The sequence below is a fragment of the Pleurodeles waltl genome, chromosome 1_1, assembly GCF_031143425.1.
Source record: "Pleurodeles waltl isolate 20211129_DDA chromosome 1_1, aPleWal1.hap1.20221129, whole genome shotgun sequence".
NCBI classification, from domain to species: domain Eukaryota; kingdom Metazoa; phylum Chordata; class Amphibia; order Caudata; family Salamandridae; genus Pleurodeles; species Pleurodeles waltl.
Window position 1 is genome coordinate 190,048,444 of NC_090436.1, and position 17,115 is coordinate 190,065,558.

Sequence of the window (17,115 nt, forward strand, 5' to 3'; positions counted from 1 at the left end):
CCCTAAATGTGACTGACTCCCGCACCTGTAACATACTAGACTTGTATTCTCATTTCTCTCATCAAATGCATTCATATTTTTTTAACTTTCCTTATTTGTTGAACAAAAAGTTCAGAATGTTCTACTCCTTTGGCTATCTCAGTAAAGGCATTTAATGACATCTGCGCAGACCTACAACCTCTCCTGTAATTTGTACTATTCGTCTTCAGTAAAACTTTCACACAATACCTGTTCCTAATTGGAGTTTAAAATCACATCTAAATGCCAGTGCTATGAATACAGACACATATCTCGATAGATTCATGTTCTTGTTTCCAAGAAAAAAAAAATGGTATCTTTCCATGACCACATTTGTTTTTTTCCCATAACAAATATTAATTTGTTTAGAGGCATAGTGATATACATCAGTGTTCCCTGGCCTTTGTAATGCAGGTAACATTTACATTTTTTAATTCAAAGCCACTGAGTGTTTCAGTAAAAAGTTTCCTTCCAGGTTCACAAGAATCACTTTCCAACATCTTCACGTACACAAAAAAAAAAAAAAGAAAACCCTGCCATGTTTCCCAGTCCATTGGTGAACCTCCATAACATTTCAAAAATGATGGTGGAGGAGCTATGCTTAACATAGTGAATAAAAGTAACTAAATGTGGTCAATGTAGTAGTGTAATGTAGTAGTGTAATGTAGAAATGTAATCAACGATGTCAAGAATCACAAATACAGTAGTCATCATTGTCACACAAAACTTGTAGAAGCTTCCTATTGATGCTCCAGTAGAACCTGTAAGATATTCCAGCATGATGCAGCCACCCCAAAAAAAACAACAGTTAAAAGTTCGCCGTCGAAAATACCCCAATGAACTTGCAAGGAAATGTACTTGAACTGTAACCTTATGAAACAAAATGGTAAAATTCACTGAGCCCACTTACAAATGGCCTCCAACCATGACTCGGTCAGGGAAGTCGAAGCCAGCCACATGAGTCAAATGAACCAGTTTCAAAATGGCCAACAAAAATGACAGTCAGAAAGCTAGCCACACGGGTGAACCAAACCATTTTCTAATTGGCCACCAAGAATGACGTGGTCTAAGGAGCCAATGGCAGTCATGCGATTCAGTGATCATAGCTGATGCACAATAAACTCAAAGTGCGCGCATTTATGCTTGCGTGCCCGATCCAATAATTAAATTCTGCGCTTGCAGACCAACAAGTAAAACAAAAAAAAAATAACTACTGCTCAGAAGGAATTACTGCTGCTGTAGAATAAACTGAATAGCTCCTCCAAGAAACTGCAAGCTTCATTACACGTCAGCAGAGACAGCTCCTGGTATCTTCTGTTGTATAGTCCACTGTTAGTATCCAGTGTTGCTTATGAAGAATGATCTCCAGGCACACGCAGGTGAAGAATGTAAATCCTGTTAATTGAAGATACAGGGTAAAGAAAAACAGGAGCTTCCCTCTGGTGCTCCATTAAACAACCACCACTTACGCCAACAGTCACATCGGCGTCCCACACCAAGTTCTAGAACCCTCATGCGTTGTACACCGGAGCATGCACAGAAATACCACAGTAGGGGTAGGCATTTGTTTTATATTATTTCTAACTTAGTTTAGTTTATTACATATAAAATACTCATTTTAATATGGTTTAGTAAATGTTTTCTCTACAGTACTATTTAGAAGACATACATTTATTAAAGAAATCCATATCTACTATCGTTATGTTTTGTACTTGGAGGGAAATATAAGGGCCATTCTATGAGCCTGTTACTTTAGAAATCATAATCAGCTTTTCTAAATAGCCACTCTTGTCACAATTTCTCAACGTCCCCTGCAGATAAACGTATGCACAAATGTATTTCTTTCTGTACAGGTTGTATGGGCATCAAATGTCATTCCCATACTGCATAGCTATTCAATTTGATTGACTGATCTTCCTGCAGCAATCCGATATCTCAGTTTTTTTTTTTTTTTTGTAATAATATATTCCCTAGGCTGTCAGTATCACCATTGGAGTACTTCATATTAGTAATATTTCCCTTCCTGGTACCGTTATGCAGAGTGTTCCTTCATCATATATGAACTTGAGGACTTCCAACTTTTACAAGTAGGAACATGTTCTTATCCATCTTGTCCGCTTCACCAGTGACTTGCAACTGACAATCCATAGAGGCAGGCTAATCACTCTGTAACATTCGAGCTGGCAAGATGTGTTATAGTATATTGATAGAGCTCTAACAAACCGTTCCCTCTTTAACTTTGTCTTCATCTCTACTCAACTGCTTTGGTCAGCAGCATTCTTTGCCACTTGCCAATCTGGTACAATCAGTCCATTCTACCCATTCTGAATAAATCACATTTCTGTTCCCATTCTCAAATTCAGACTTGCGTTTAAACCTAAGTTTTCATTACATTGACGTTAAGATGGACATTGGTATGCAAACATATTAGTAATATTGGCGAGCTCCACTATGTATATTAAACTATTTGAAGACTACGTTAGTGTTTCATTACTCACATCTGACTATCCTAAGCATAGCTAGTGTAAATGTATCTGCTAGTGTAAATGCAAGTATTATTGTTCTTTTCTTGATTTTGTTTCATGTTTATATGGGTTATCCCCAACAACCAGTTGTTGTGTTGGTGATTCTTTCAGCTGTTTGGTAGCAGAACAGAGTTACGTTGGTATAATTCAACAGTAGACAAAAAAGTAACTGCAGGCTTTCCTCACTTTAATTTTTTTGTATGTATTTACTAGAGCTCCGTTTCATAGTGCTGCTCTCTTCTTTACTAGCTGGTGGGATAGATGTCTGCTAGCTGTTTAGTTGAGGTCCTCACAGGGGTGTAGACTTTAATAAAATATCCTCTTGTCCATGAGACAAGTTGCTTCATAAATCTACTTGTCCCTTTGGTGCACTGATAAATTATGGCAGCAATCTCATTATATACAAGCTCTGATAATAGCCTCTGATTATGCCAGGACTCCTACTACAGTAGGGTTGGAATTCTAGCAGTTCCCACATTTTGACACCTTTCCACATACTGGGGGCTGGAGATAGCGTTGAGCAATAGTTCCAGGGTTGCAACGCGCTTTGGAGTCTGTGCAAATGTACTAACTTGCATGTTTTAGATTTTTTCACCAGCATATCTCTAATCTTGTCCCATATTGAAAAAGGTTGGAAACTCACTCCTGACAAGGACAGAAATAAAACTTCTTCCACAGTTGGGGAAAAAGGTGGTTGGAGGGAAAGTGAACTTGTAAACTCTCAATAGATTTTCGCCTGAGCAAATCTACACATGCATATTTGCTGGTGCTAAGATGCAGTTCACAAATATTTTCTAGGAGTAAGATTTTCTGGCCTATTTCTGTAAACTATTGTGAATTCTTGAAGGCTGTAAATATGCAATAATGCAAGGGCATAATCATAGGTACACTTTTGTGACTTTAATTCTGGATTGAGCCCCTAATTAGGTCTTGAGTTAACCAAGACTTTTTGTTTTTATTAAAATATCTCTCTTGTTCTCAATACAGACTGGCTTCACAGTGAGTGACAGCATTCGTCTCTTTCACCTGGAGCACATTGGCAAAAGTAGGTTTGTTCAGAGCCAGAGACTACTGTGGCAATGTGTTCCTTTTGAGACCAAAAATATTATTGCTTTTTGCCAATGTTGATTATAAAGGTGAGGGGCTAGCAGCTCCCACAGCAATAAAAAGAAAAGTCAAAACAAGTCACACCTTGAAGAACCATAAAGCTGACCACCAATGTCTTACTTATTGATTTTGCCAATGATTATTTTCATGTTCATGTGCCAAGTTGAAATTGGTTGCACTGATATTTTTCCATTATGAATATTTTGTGGGAATGATAGCATGCATCAACACATTTTAGTAGACAATGCTTCAAAGAAATGGCACCTAAAATTTCACAGTAGTTTAGCAAAACGTTTTTTTCCTAGTTGGATTTTTTGTGAACATATAATTTGAAGCAAAGACTCATCAATCTTGCTTTCAAGCTTCTGCAAATATTTGCATCTAATTAGAGAGCATTCTGGGAGCATTATACGTTGCCTAATAGTTTTAAACTTTTCAAACGTGTGTACACATTTTTATACTGGGACCGCTGTCAGCATTGCCGTCCTAGCTTAATTTCGAAGAGCGCTCACCCTAAGAACAAAAGCTTTCCATTATTGAACCAGAAATACAGATTTGAACAGCATTAATATATGGACACAAATATTACTTCAATTGCAGACCATGCCTTTCTCCTATCCATAATTAAGTACTGTAAACTGACCATCAAAGTGTTTGCACTGCAGAGAGTTGGGCCTACTTGTCCCAAGGACAAAATATGAAAACTTATTGCCCTTGATCCCAAACAAAATGTCTTGGGAGTCTGGCTATAGTAATTCCACACGCCAGACTCAACTACGGTTATTTTTGCACTGTCCAGGGGCCGCTAATTTCTACAGTATCGTTAGAAAATGGATTATCAGTTGGGATGGATGGTAGTTCACCACAAGTAATGTCAATATTTTTGTTGGGTCCAGTAAAGGTTTCTGGAATCTAAACCTGAGCTCAACCTCTGGTAGCTATGGAACAGCACAAACAGTCTTAAATTAAGAAAATGTGTAAAGCATTTAGAATTACCAATGCAATTAAAAAGGCAAAAACACTTCATATTAAAAAAATCATCCTTCAATTTATAAAAATAGAAAATATTTTAAGGAACAAAATAAATGACAAAAATCCAAAAAGGAGAAACTGAGATGAATTTTTAGCGTCAACTGCGGGCAGCTGATTGTGCTAGATTGGGGCAAGGGTAAAGTTTAAGGCTGACCGCAGTGGAGTACAAATCGGATAAGAGTACCAGGTTGGTCCCGATCAAAGATTTAGCTTTGGACTTACAATATTTTCAAGAAAGTAGAGTCCTCAGTGTGGCAAGGCTGCAGGCTGGATCCGAAGACTGGCCCATCCGCAATGGATTACCAGTAGGTGTTGGGCCTGTTAAATTGGGTTTGTTCTAGTGGCAAAGAACATAGCGGGTGTTGCAGCAAAGTCCGGCCCACCGGTGATGCAGCCTAGGTGAATTGGCTTACAGATTTGGCCCAGTCCCACTATGGTTCTCCAGGCAAAAAATAGCAAAAACCTTTCTAAGTCTCAGGTTTTAGGTTAAGACAGGAAGAGTACACTCTGGCACCAGCCAAGGTTTCCAGGACCTCAGGAACAGCACTTGGAAGTCAGGACTCATTCCAGCAGAAGCCACCAGCATGGTCAAGGATAGGTCCAGTTGAAAATGGTCAGCTGGGCTATTTCAGGAAAGTGGGCTTCTTGCAGCCTTTGGGTCCCAGTAGCTAACCGCCCTTTTGTAGGAAAGTACCATCTTGCCTGGCATGTTACCCCCATTTTCACTGTATGTATGTTTGTTTTTGCCTATGTGTCACTGGGATCCTGCTAGTCAGGACCCCAGTGCTCATAAAGTATGCCCTTTATGTGTTCCCTGTGTGGTGCCTAACTGTATCACTGAGGCTCTGCTAACCAGAACCTCCGTGTTTATGCTCTCTCTGCTTTTAAAATTGTCACTGCAGGCTAGTGACTAATTTTACCAATTCTCATTGGCACACTGGAACACCCTTATAATTCCCTTGTATATGGTACCCAGGGTATTGGGGTTCCAGGAGATCCCTATGGGCTGCAGCATTTCTTTTGCCACCCATAGGGAGCTCAGACAATTCTTACACAGGACTGCAACTGCAGCCTGAGTGAAATAATGTCCACGTTATTTCACAGCCATTTTACACTGCACTTAAGTAACTTATAAGTCACCTATATGTCTAACCCTCACTTGGTGAAGGTTAGGTGCAAAGCTACTTAGTGTGTGGGCACCCTGGCACTAGCCAAGGTGCCCCACATTGTTCAGGGCAAATTCTCTGGACTTTGTGAGTGCGGGGACACCATTACACGCGTGCACTACATATAGGTCAATACCTATATGTAGCGTCACCATGGTAACTCCAATCATGGCCATGTAACATGTCTACGATCATGGAATTGTCACCCCAATACCATTCTGGTATTGGGAGGACAATTCCATGCATCCCCGGGTCTTCAGCACAGAGCCCGGGTACTGCCAATCTAACTTTCCGGGGGTTCCACTGCATCTACTGCTGCTGCCAAGCCCTCAGACAGGTTTCTGCCCCCCTGGGGCCTGGGCAGCACAGTCCCAGGAGGGCAGAACAAAGAATTTCCTCTGAGAGAGGGTGTTACACCCTCTCCATTTGGAAATGTGTGAAGGGCTGGGGAGGAGTAGCCTCCCCCAGCCTCTCGAAGTGCTTTGATGGGCACAGATGGTGCCCTCTCTGCATATGCCAGTCTATACCGGTTCAGGGATCCCCCAGCCCTGCTCTGGCGCGAAACTTGACAAAGGAAAGGAGAGTGACCACTCCCCTGACCAGCACCTCCCAGGGGAGGTGCCCAGAGCTCCTCCAGTGTGTCCCAGACCTCTGCTATCTTGGATACAGAGGTGTGAGGGCACAATGGACCGCTCTGAGTGGCCAGTGCCAGCAGGTGACGTCAGAGACCCTTCCTGATTGGTGCTTACCTTTCCCAGTAGCCAATACTCCTTTGTGAGCTATTTAGGGCCTCTCCTGTGGGCTATTCCTCAGATAACGAATGCAAGGGCTCACCAAAGTTCCTCTGCACTTCCCTCTTCGACTTCTGCCAAGGTTCGACCGCTGACTGCTCCAGGATGCCTGCATAACTGCAACAAAGTAGCAAGAAGACTACCAGCAACATTGTAGCGCCTCATCCTGCCGGCTTTCTCGACTGTTTCCTGGTGGTGCATGCTCTGAGGGCTGTCTGCCTTCACCCTGCACTGGAAGCCAAGAAGAAATCTCCTGTGGGTCGACTGAATCTTCCCCCTGCCAACGCAGGCACCAAACTTCTGCATCACCGGTCCTCTGTGTCCCCTCTCATCCTGACGAGCATGGTCCCTGGAACACAGGAGCTGGGTCCAAGTGTCTCCCACAGTCCAGTGGCCCTTCTGTCCAAATTTGGTGGAGGTAAGTCCTTGCCTCCCCACGCCAGACGAATCCTGTGTACTGCATGAACTGCAGCTGCTCTGGCTTCTGTATACTTTTGCAAGATTTCCTTCGTGCACAGTCTAGCGCAGGGCCCCAGCACTCCGTCCTGCATTGCCCAACTCGCTGAGTTGGACTCCGACGTCGTGGGACCCTCCTTTGTGACTCTGAGTCAACCGCTGCCTCAGATCTTCTAAGTGCCTGTTCAGGTACCTCTGCGAGGACTCTGAGTTGCTGAGCGCCCCCTCTGTCTCCTCCAAGGGGTGACCTCCTGGTCCTTCCTGGGCCCCAGCAGCACCCAAAATCCTCAACTGTGACTCTTGCAGCTAGCAAGGCTTGTTTGCGGTCTTTCTGTGTGGAAACAACTCTGCATCCTCCAGCACGCCGTGGGACATCTTCTGACCAAAGGAGAAATTCCTGGCACCTTCCGTTGTTGCAGAATCTTCGGCTTCTTCCACCCGGAGGCAGCCCTTTTGCACATTCATCCGGGGTTTAGTGGGCTCCTCCCAATCCCCCCTCCCCCCTGGACACTTGCGTGACTCTTGGACTTGGTCCCCTTCCTGTACAGGTCCTCAGGTCCAGGAATCCATCCTCAGTGTTTTGCAGTTAGTTGTTGTCCTTCAGAATCCCCTATCTCGACTTTACTGTCTTTCTGGGGTAGTTGGGTAACTTTACTCCTACTTTTCAGGGTCCTGGGGTGGGGTATCTTGGACACCCTTAGTGCTTTCTTACACTCCCAGCGACCCTCTACACACTACACTAGGCCTGGGGGTCCATTTGTGGTTCGCATTCCACTTTTGGAGTATATGGTTTGTGTTGCCCCTAAGCCTATTTCTCCCTATTGCATTCTTTTGTGATTCTACATTGTTTGCACTACTTTTGTAACTGTTACTTACCTGCTTTTGGTTTGTGTACATATAATTTGTGTATATTACTTACCTCCTAAGGGAGTGTATTCTCTGAGATACTTTTGGCATATTGTCACTAAAATAAAGTACCTTTATTTTTAGTAACTCTGAATATTGTGTTTTCTTGTGATATAGTGCTATATGATATAAGTGGTATAGTAGGAGCTTTGCATGTCTCCTAGTTCAGCCTAAGCTGCTCTGCTATAGCTACCTCCATCAGCCTAAGCTGCTAGAACATCTCTATTCTACTAATAAGGGATAACTGGACCTGGCACAAGGTGTAAGTACCTTAAGGTACTCACTATAAGCCAGGCCAGCCTCCTACACATTTGGAGTCCACTTCTTTGTCTTGGGTACACAGGGGAGAAGGTCCAGCCATTTGGGTTCTCTTCACAGGTTTTAACAGCAGGTGTGGTCATTCATTTGTCCACATTTATGCCTTGCACTAGCGCATGGGTGGGGTGCCTCCTGGCCCCTCTCTAACCAGTAAGATTTATGTTCCCAGGCGTAACCCTGCCTGCTTTTGCAGCAGTTCCTGTGTGCTGTACTGCAGACAATACCAGAGTGATCCTCTCTCCCTAAATGTAAGCTGGCAGAACCTTTCTACCCTTAAAGAGAGACCCTGTGTCCACCCAAGAGTTGTAGCCAGGGAAATTAGCAATACTTTTTCTGTGGTCATGCAAAACTGGTTCTGGGGAAAGTTCCTGTCCCTGGGATTGGAGCCTGGATGGCCCACAAGACAGAAAAGGGGCAATCCCAGATGTAAGCTAGATCTTAACTTTATCTTTGGTCACTGCCAAAATAGTCATCCTTTCTGAGAAACAAAACAATTCCCCACACCCGTGGCATGTGTCTTAGCTCTGGGAGCCAGTTCATACCGCATCATGGAGCTATTGAGCTCCTGGGTGACAGTTGGAAGCTCATGCAAATTGGCTTCTGGTGGCTGTGGGCAGGTTAAAGGTGACTTTTTAAAAGTGCCTTCAGTAAAATATGTTTTGCAAATCTGTCTTTTTCAGTGAATTGGATTTGTAATAAATATGCGTAAAAGTCTAAATGGACTTTTTATCTAGTTCCAAAGCGGAGATACAAGTAATAATTACACAATGTTTTTCTGTGGAACAGCTAACCCTGCTACAGTGACAATAGCATTTAGGGCCTTGTCATTGTAAGGACATGTTTAACATTACATTTATTCATGTCCTACATTTAAATATCATGCACCCTGACTTACAGGCATTTAAGACCTACTTAGGGGTGACGTATTAATATTTGAAAGGAGGGTTTAGACCTGTGAAATGGGTTAGATTGATTTTGCAGTTTGAACCTGCACTGCCAGGTTACTGGTGTCAGGCCTGCAGTCATGTTTTGCATTGTCACTTTAGTGGTGGCAGAATATGTACTGCAGTCCACAGTGACATTTAAATTTCTGGCCCTGATACATTTTGTGCTATATACTAGGGACTTCTAGCTAAGTTGAATGTTCCAGTTGGGAGTATAGCCAATGTTTTACATGTTTTAGTGGTCTGAGCACATGCACTGGGATTTGGACAGCAGTGCTTCTGTGCACAAAGTAAAAACAAAACATCTGTTCAAAACAATTGTAATGATAATGCAAAAAAAAGCATTTCCTTACATGTAACCTTTCTGACCTCTTTGGGCATCACAGAGCAGTGTCTGGTGTAACAAAGGATTATACTTAGTTTTTTCACCAGATTTCTACTGACCTGATACTAGTTTGACCGAAAAAAGGTGGTCAGTGTGCACCCTAAGTGGTAAGAAGAGGGACTCTGAACATATTGTAGCTAGGTAATATGTTTCTGTACTTGGCGTTTGTAGTCTGGTTGCTCATGTCTGGCAATGTGAAATTAAACTACTACGTTTTATTGCTTTCCTGCGCAATCTTGCCTAAGTGTGTTATATGTACAAACGGGCCTTTATCTAAACCTAAACTAGTTTCTTTGTTGCTTTACAGGGATTTCTCTGAACCCAGAGCAGTGGAATCAGCTGAAGGAACAGATTTCGGAGATTGATGATGCAGTAAAAAATGTGTAAACCACGCACCGTGCGTGCTCCGTTTTAGAAGTTTTAAAAGGACTTTTTACTTTGGCTTTTGTTTTTTATCATTATTTCAGGAGTCTGTATGCTTGGTTCTGAAAAAAGGTAAAGAATAATATTTTTTTGTGTGCACTGAGTGAAATGTGTTTGTGTGTACCTTTTTGTTACCAACATGATTCTGCACCTACTTCCCTACCCTCATCTGATGAAACCTGGGTATTGATATAAGAATAGTGATTTAAAGATTTCTGGATGGAATTGAGGTACGTATACGCAGAACGTCCTGAATATTTATCCATTAATCCAGTATGGGATTGTGCAGGATGTCCTGAGTTTCATTTCCTCACTAAGGCCATCTATTTTCCACACTTTGTATGTCTGACATTCCAAGATGCTTTCTTAGACTACAAAACTATGACTGTTATTGTTAACTCCCTAATACACACTTTACCAAGTCTGCATGTAATGCAGATTGTTTAAGAAATTGTGCCTCTATTGGAAAATGTTCTTTTATACCCATGTAGAAAGGTACATGTAAATGTTTCCGCAGTTTATTGGTTAAGCCTAGTTCACATGAGGGTGGGGGTCCTAAAATGTTATGACAATGCAGTGATAGTTTGCCCCCTTTGTTTATGTATTGTACTGGACGCCTGATGGGAAGGGATGGGGCAGAGGGGCGGGCAGTGTACCTGGGGTAGTATAAGAGCCCTGGGAAATGGCTGGGAGCTGGATCTGAGACTTTGCTAAACAAACAGCGTTTCACTTTAGAGATTAAGAGTAAAGTCTATTAATTATACTATAATCAGATTTCGTTTTGGAATCTGAAGATTATTGGTTGACAACTATCATCTAAAATAATACTTTTCTTTGATCTGTAAATTAAAAGTGAGAATGGGAGCCTCTGATAATGTTAACATAATTTCTGATCAGGCATTTATCTCCTGTAAAATTACAGGGCAGCAAAATAAAGACTTAAAGAAGATGTACTCAGTTTGGCCTAGTTTAACAGCATGATCAGGCAAGTTGTTTTTATCAGGACTGAAAATGGAAGATTTCATACCTTCTGTCATCTCACCCCCTACTCCATCTAGTGTGTTTCTTTGTACCGGACCTCTAAGGGGAGTGTACGACATGGAGATTGTATCACTTGCATTATAAAGTTAGTGTTAAGATTTTCAAGAAATGTAAATCCTATCCAGTTGCTTTAGTCGCACCCAACTGTATCTGGGTATGTAAAACTGTTTCAGCATTGCAGCACTGTATCATATATCTGGGTAACCGTATAGACCTGCAAAAACATGACAGCTACCTTCTTTTTGGTAAATAGTGCTTGAATCAATCATCTTAGATTCAGCCATGTATTTCCTGAAAACAAAATCTATTTGTACTGAATCGGCTCTCGTGTAGATATCAAAGGAGTTCTGTCTAATTGAGCTCTTGCCAGTTCATAAAGTGACTAGTTTGATTTCACCTCGAAATGGCCTTTTTTTCAAATTCTTTTCTCATTTTTTTACTCTGTGAAGTAAAGTTGTGACTGAGGGTGGTTCAGTAGGTGAAGCGTGGATGTCTGCTTTCAAATTTGTACACAGTTTAGTATCCGTGGCTTTAAATAAAAAAAAGTAATTCAAATCAATTGAGCATGTGTGAATTTGCTTTTCTTTAAAATATAATCTTAATCGTTTTTAGATGCACTTATTTTATTCAACAGTTGCAAATGCCTATACTTCTGGATATGTAATGTCTGATGCGGTTTCTCGTCTCAACTTCTGCAAGGAACTATAAACTAGAACCAGGTGATAGGTGAAATGTTGTTTATGCCAGTGTAATCTTGCGTCATTTCATGGTATGCTTGTTACAGGAAAGGCTCGAGATTACACCATTATGCCACATCACGTAATTGAGTTTTTTTAATACTAAAAAAACCTGTTACGGGAGGACAGGAACACTGCAAATGAAGAGAGCGTTAGGTGGCTGTTTGGATCGCTGTCAATGTTGTGCTATTATTTTTAGCAGAACAAGCTCCTTTGTGCCTCAAATGGGTGCAAGGATGCGTTTTGCGCGAAATAGCGAAAAATGCTTGACTGGCTTTTCAGGTAATCTTTTAATTTAATTGTCCTTTCCCATATTTTCCAAAGGAAAATATGCACATTTCACTCACGCCTACTATAAACCCATCTTTATAACCACCCGGATGCCAAAAAGACCTGAAGAATTTTTGTTTCCACCCCTTCCCTTGCACACTTCTGCAACACCGCTTACTTCCCCAGCTTTCTTAGAAAGCTCACCACAGCACCTTATGTCTCCTGCCATCCATTACCAAAGATGCATTATCCACATATTTTCCCTTTTCCCCTTCTTCTGGCCTGCCCGATATAAACTCCCAATGGTGTAACCTGTTTGGTTGCTTAATTGGTAGACTCATTCTATAGAAGACATACATCTGCTACAAGTCTTAATACATAGAATTATGTTGGAGAAAAAAATAGTTTTTTTTTTTTTTATATTTTCAATGGTGTAAGACGCAAGCATACGGTGTTTTATCCCTTGTTATGTTAAATTAATTTAAGGTTACTTAAAGAACGCTTGTTCACCATGTGTTTGCGTACCTCTAGACCCTTAGAACAAAGAACATAATCTGTGAAGTAGTCCAAAAGGCCTGACCCAGGGTATACTAATATCAAAGCTGAATTTTATTTAATAAAAATGTGTTTATTTTATTTTAAACAATTCTGTATTGCACTCAACAGAACTGTATTTTCCTTTGTTTGACACACATAGGCGTGAACTAGACCTTAACTTTACTTTTATTTCTGGAAGCAGCGATTATGTGGTATGTGTTTTCAATCTTCTGTCCACCGCATAGAACCAAAATGTGCACTTGTAATCCCTTGTACTGGTCTAGAAGAATCCCGACCGAAGACTTTGCAACATCCAAGGCTTTTCCTGCCAGTGGCTATTCACCTGTGTGACTTCGATTGTTTTGTAACTAGTTCGTACTGCAACATACAATAATTATCTTAGATTAGGACATATTAATATGCAGTTAGGGGCCTCTAGACAGATTGCTAGCTTTATTTGACGCTGTATAATTCTGTATTGTGATTTGTCAATGCATTTGCCTTATACTGACTGCGATTGCTATTACCTTCTGGGATGAATTTGATTACATATTAGCTGTGAAATCTGGAGGTGAGCCAGGCTTCTGATTAATTGTCAGTTCGTTTTATGGTTTTTGGCTTAAGATATTTTTGCCTTGACTTCAGGTCATTTACTGCTTCATTTAATTGCTAATTCCCTATACCAGTGGTTCTTAACCTATGGTCTGTGTACCCTTACCTACTCAGGGGGTCTGCAACTGCTTACAAAATCAAACAATATTAACAGATTAATGAAGTGCGTATAAATAAAATAAAAAAATACAATGTAAAATTTAAATCCTTCTGTAAAGGTGAAGGAATTTGAAATTTAAAAATGTAGTTCATATTGTCAGTTTGATATGTGGGATCTGTGAAAGTGCATTAAACATAATATAGTATGGACAATGAGTGGTCTCAACTGAATTTAGTAAGGTCAACCTTCCCATAAAAAATAGATTTTTATATTTGTGAAATTAATATTGAATTATTTGTGTATTTGTTTGCTTATTTCTGTGTTTTGTGTAGTTTTGCAATTCAGATCATCAAAATTGCGTAGGTGGGGGTCACAGGATTTCAGTAATGATTGTGGGGTTCTCCGATTCCAGCGATAGTGCAGTGTGGGTTTCTGGATTCCAGTAATGATTAAGCAGGGGTCCACAGAACTAAAAAGGATAAGAACCACTGCTATATAACAATTTCTTGTGCATCTATGTTTTTGCCTTCAGCATTGCGCCTGAATTATTTAATAAACATTTATGGTTTTTATTTTATTTCGGGTGCCTGAGGATTTATTTCCTGGAAATGCTACTTTATTGGTCTGTATTTGGGCTGCCGCATAGGAACACATTGCCTTATATATGCTTGGTTTTTAACACCTTCTCGATCCTGCGTAAGTGCTTTGACAGATTAGCGTCAACATTAATAAGTTAGATATGGCAGAATGCAATGTTTTTATGGGACAGTATCTTTATTTGATTTTTCTTTGAATTCTTAGGGACAGTTGTTGCTCGAATTAGATTTTACCTTAATCAAGAGACAAGAGGCGTCTGGCAAAACAGTAAATGGTTTGTTTAATTAAACATTACGGCCGGGAGAGCAGTTATAGCATCAGGTTTGAGGACTGTCTCTCATTAAACATCGAAATGACCCATGTTTTATACATCTGAGAGCAATAAACACGTTTCCTGGTGAAATATATAAACTATTCACAAGGAGTCACAGATACACTTTCCAGATAGGTAATGCAGGTGCGCCTCGGCCTTGCGTGGACACTGTGTGGGCCAGTGAGTACATGTCAAGATGTCCGGCCTGAATGACGCGTGGTCAGTGCGTGCATTGTGTGCTGTGTCCTGATTGGCTAAGTGTACTTAACGTCTTGGCATCTAACTTTATGGTGTTTTGGGAATGGATGGTTCCTCTGGCCATTTGGCTTTTTTGGGGCCAATCTCCGGGGACCACTGTAGTGTTGCTGCCCACCTTTAGGATCTGATCAGAGCTTGGGTGTTTGGCTGCTGCTAAATGTTACTCCACCTGTGACCTAACCTTCAGGCCTGGGCCGCAGAGCTTCTCTGCCCATGTACTTGCTGGGGTTGACTGAGAGTTCATGACAGGGGAATCCAACATACTTCTTTCGTGTATAAAAACGTATTATTCAGGTATAAAGGTATTTTATTGTGTGTATTGATTTATCTGATGTCAACACTGATGTTAACATGACTCTTGTAGGACTCAAGAACAGTGCAGAAACATTTAAATTGAACATGTTCTATTATAGGGTGCCAATGAAGTTGCAAAAGGTGGTGATCGATATGAGAGGATCTTGGGTCTCTGGTGACAAAGCAAACTGCCTCATTTTGAATAGCTTTGAGTCCATTGATCGCAAATGATGGCTAGATCGAGGGAGTTAACATAGTCAAGATGAGACCAAGTGACCGCAAACACGGTCTATCTTTAATCAGAAATGGTATGATTTGTCCTCAGTTTCTACCTGTCCCTATCACTTATAATTATTACTAAGGATACATGATCAGTCTTGTACAAATCTTAGTCAATTTTCTCTGATCTATTTATTGGAGAGCACCCTCTTCAGCGAGCAGTAGCTGTATAGAAAGAGGTGTTTCCCATTACCTCTAGGATTGCAGTGTTGCCTGTGTTTAGTGTAAGCCAGTTACTTCCAATCCACCTCCATGCATTGCTGGAAAGAATGGCTTGAAATTAATCACTAACTAATCGTGCTAGCAGCTCAGTATCATCTGGATATGTTAATCCCTATTGTTTGGCGTGAGCCAAGGGCTGACGATATTTTGTAAATAGAAGGCGAGAATGCAGCGCCCTGGAAAGCCCTGTGTTTAGGCTTTCTGGTGTTTGGCTTAAGATGAAAAAGGCAGATTTGAAAATGCTGACCAAAATCAAGCGTTTCCATTTAAACACATATCCGCTGTGCTTTTAAACAATGAATCACTCCAAGATGGCCCCTGCACATGCTCACTGTCATTGGTGCTATCAGGATCAAGGGGCAGGGTTTATAGAGCAGGTGTGGGTCTCACGCTGAATACTGCCACTTTCACTGGAGAAGCAGCAGCATTTACTGGAGTAAGGTGTTGGAGTTGGAACACATCAAAGCAGGGCCAGAGAGAGGAGGCCATCCTGGGTTGAAAGCCTATCCATGTTAAGTCATTGGATGTCCGTAGGAGCTAGGTAGTGGTAGCCACGGCTCAAAGATGATCGCCGCCCGGAGGGAGGAGAAGCTTTGGAGATGTTGGGAGCAAGGGAATGGTTCAGTCAGTTTACTCAGGACACCTCTTTTTATGTAGAGGGAGTTCAGAGAGAGGAGTGTGCAACACTGTAAATGAAATTGTGGGAGTAGATTTCAACAATATCACGTAGAAGGAGTTAATAGAATGGACAGGTGCTGAACAAGGAGCCCGGTATCTTATGGCCCAGACTGCTGACCACCGTGTACAAAGCCATCAAAACTGCTGGAAAGCAGCATCACTGCTGGAGATGATCTCTCACATTACAGGTAGTCTCCTATCCGACCTAGTGCCCCCTGCCACCATCTTTGTGGTGAGGTTGCAATTAATTTGCAACTTGCTGACCTGGTATGTGGCAGCATGAAATGTCTTGAAGGATTCAAATGAGTGTTCCTTTACCTCTTTTCACGGATTATTAATATTTTTGCTCAACATGTCCCATGAGTTTATTACCTGCAATTGTGCCTGTCTGCAGCTCCCTTCCCCAAACATCAGAGGCCCTAGGGACCCCAGCTCTCTTGGGCAGAGTATTTTTCGGGGCAGGGGATATGCGTGAGGCCCCCATGTCCCAAACTCGGCTCTGGAGACCCTATCGCCCAGAGCTTGACCACAGTGCCCCAGTGACCTCATCCCCCAGGAAACTGTTCCCCTGCCCACACTCTCACGGGCAAGGGAACACATCTTTGCTCCTGCCCAGCAGGAGCAGTGAAGAAAGCTGCTCCTATCTGGGTGAGAGCAAAGAAATGAAGCCAGCTTATGCCAGCACCCAGTATGGTGCTTGCCAGGGAGCTGATTGGAACCGCATGGGCATTGGGGCTGCCCCACAGTGCCTAACGATGAAGACATTGTCTGTGCTCTGGACGGGCACCCGAGCTCCCACCAATAATGTAAGTGACCCGCTCCCACTAGGGGAGCCGGCAAGGGCCACGGGGCCCTGGGTCTCGTCTCACCCCCCCCCCCCCCCCCCCCCATCCAACCGTCCCACAGTCCACAATAAGTACTATGTTGTGGATGCCCCCGTGTGGGCTCCAGGGCACTCAGTGATAATTTAAAAAACTGCCACCACCCACAGTGGGTGCTGGCTGGGGAGCCAGGTGGGGCAATGGGGCTTCCCCCACAGCCCCAGCATTAAAATAAATAAATAGCGTGTGCGCCCAGGGTGGGCACCGGGCCACTCAAAATGTAAC

The 17,115-nt window shown here is 42.2% G+C and overlaps 1 protein-coding gene across 1 annotated transcript in view; it reads left to right on the forward strand.

The window, feature by feature from the left end:
* Nucleotides 1–11,671, forward strand: part of LOC138282675 (activated RNA polymerase II transcriptional coactivator p15-like) — an 88,483-nt gene extending 76,812 nt beyond the window's left edge. Inside the window, exon 5 of the mRNA XM_069220489.1 lies at nt 9,956–11,671. Coding sequence (XP_069076590.1) covers nt 9,956–10,035 — 80 coding nt within the window. The 3' untranslated portion in view covers nt 10,036–11,671. The remainder of the gene's footprint in view (nt 1–9,955) is intronic.
* Nucleotides 11,672–17,115: the final 5,444 nt, after the last annotated feature.